We start from the raw sequence: 1664 nt of genomic DNA on the forward strand, positions 1-1664 counted from the left end.
GGTTGGTGGCGGCGGCGGCGGCGGTGCATCGCTTACGTCACAGCCAGCTGATGCGAAATCATCCGTTCCCGCGCAAGCGGACGTCGCGTTGTGTTCGACGTTCATTGCTGCTCCGCGTCCTTGCGTGCTTAATGCCGCTGCCGCTCAAAGTAGTACGCCGCAATGTAATACGCCTACTACTGTTTTGCTCGCTACCGCTATGGTAGCTACGTACGATAGTAAGGGTAATAAACAATTTGTAAGGGTTTTGCTGGATTCTGCATCGCAAAGTCACTTCATTACCAGCGAATGTTGTGATCGTTTGGGGTTACGGCAGAATACCATTCAACGTACTACTGTGAGGGGCTTCGGGGGAACGGAGAGGGCATCCCACGGGACAGTGGACTTAGAGTTTTTCTCGCGCTTTAATTATAACATAAAATACAAAATCAATTCTTTAGTTGTTGATAAGATTACTGACAACTTACCTACCGCTTATGTCGACTCCACCGCCGTGCCATATCTTAATAAAATAGCATTGGCAGACGACCATTTCGCTACGCCCAACAAAATCGATGTTTTGATTGGTGCTTCGCTGTTTCCGCATTTGATTCTTCCCGACGACGTGGTCTCCAGTGGACCATCGGGGCCGCCCGCTATTCATACAGTGCTAGGCTACGTACTCATGGGAGTCGTGCCTGCGCTCGCCGCCCGCCCAGCATGCGTGACGTCATGCTGCGCCATAGTGCCACATCAGCCTATGGATCATTTAATTACCCGCTTCTGGGAACTGGAAGAAGTCCCCGGCTCGCCCGTTCAGCACCCCACGAATGTTGAATGTGAACATTTTTACCGCTCGACTACGGAACGTGACCCCGTGACCGGCCGTTACACTGTAGCTCTCCCGTTTGATAAAGACGTGTTTTTACTTGGGGACTCCTATAACATTGCTCGCAAACGTTTTTTGTGTTTGGAGAAGAAGCTCGAGGCTTCTCCCGAGCTTCGTGCCGCTTACGATGACGTCATTAAGGACTATATTTCCAAAGGTTATGTGGAGCCACTGACCGTTCCCCCGCAGGCGTCATCGGACGATTTGTCCCCGAGCTATATAATCCCGCACCATGGTGTCCTCCGCGAGGACAAGTCCACCACGAAGCTGCGCCCCGTGTTAGATGCAAGTTGCAAGACTTCATCCGGTGTCTCGCTAAACGAGGTGCTGCACAGTGGGCCAAATTTACAAGGGGACTTGTTTAAAATTATTTTAAATTTTCGCCTACACGCTGTAGCGATGACCGCTGATTGCAAACAGATGTTTCTGCAGATTATGCTTCGCGAATCTGATAGACGCTATCAGAGAATTTTATATCGTTTTAATCCAAACGATCCTCTGGTTCTATCAATTTAATAGAGTATGTTTCGGTTTAAAGTCAAGTCCCTTCCACGCGCTCCGCACTGTGCAGCAGCTCGTCGACGATGACGGCGCCGAGTATCCCCGCGCGGCGGAGATCGTCCCGTCCTGCCTGTATATGGACGATATCGCCTTTTCTGTTGATACAGAACAGGAGGCGGTGGACGCAGCAAAACAGCTGATTCAAATGTTCAAGGGTGCCCAGTGGGATCTTGTTAAATGGAACAGTAATTCACAATACGCACTCAATGAGTTGCCCGCTTCGCACAAGATACCT

The 1664-nt window shown here is 50.4% G+C and overlaps 1 protein-coding gene across 1 annotated transcript; it reads left to right on the plus strand.

The window, feature by feature from the left end:
* Positions 1-500: 500 nt before the first annotated feature.
* On the plus strand, positions 501-1384 carry LOC125490300. The gene has a single exon (XM_048629131.1). It carries the CDS (start codon positions 665-667, stop codon positions 1382-1384), a length of 720 nt encoding a protein of 239 aa, XP_048485088.1. The 5' UTR covers positions 501-664.
* The last annotated feature ends 280 nt before the right edge of the window (positions 1385-1664 follow it).

Source organism: Plutella xylostella, chromosome 22 (genome assembly GCF_932276165.1).
Source record: "Plutella xylostella chromosome 22, ilPluXylo3.1, whole genome shotgun sequence".
NCBI lineage: Eukaryota > Metazoa > Arthropoda > Insecta > Lepidoptera > Plutellidae > Plutella > Plutella xylostella.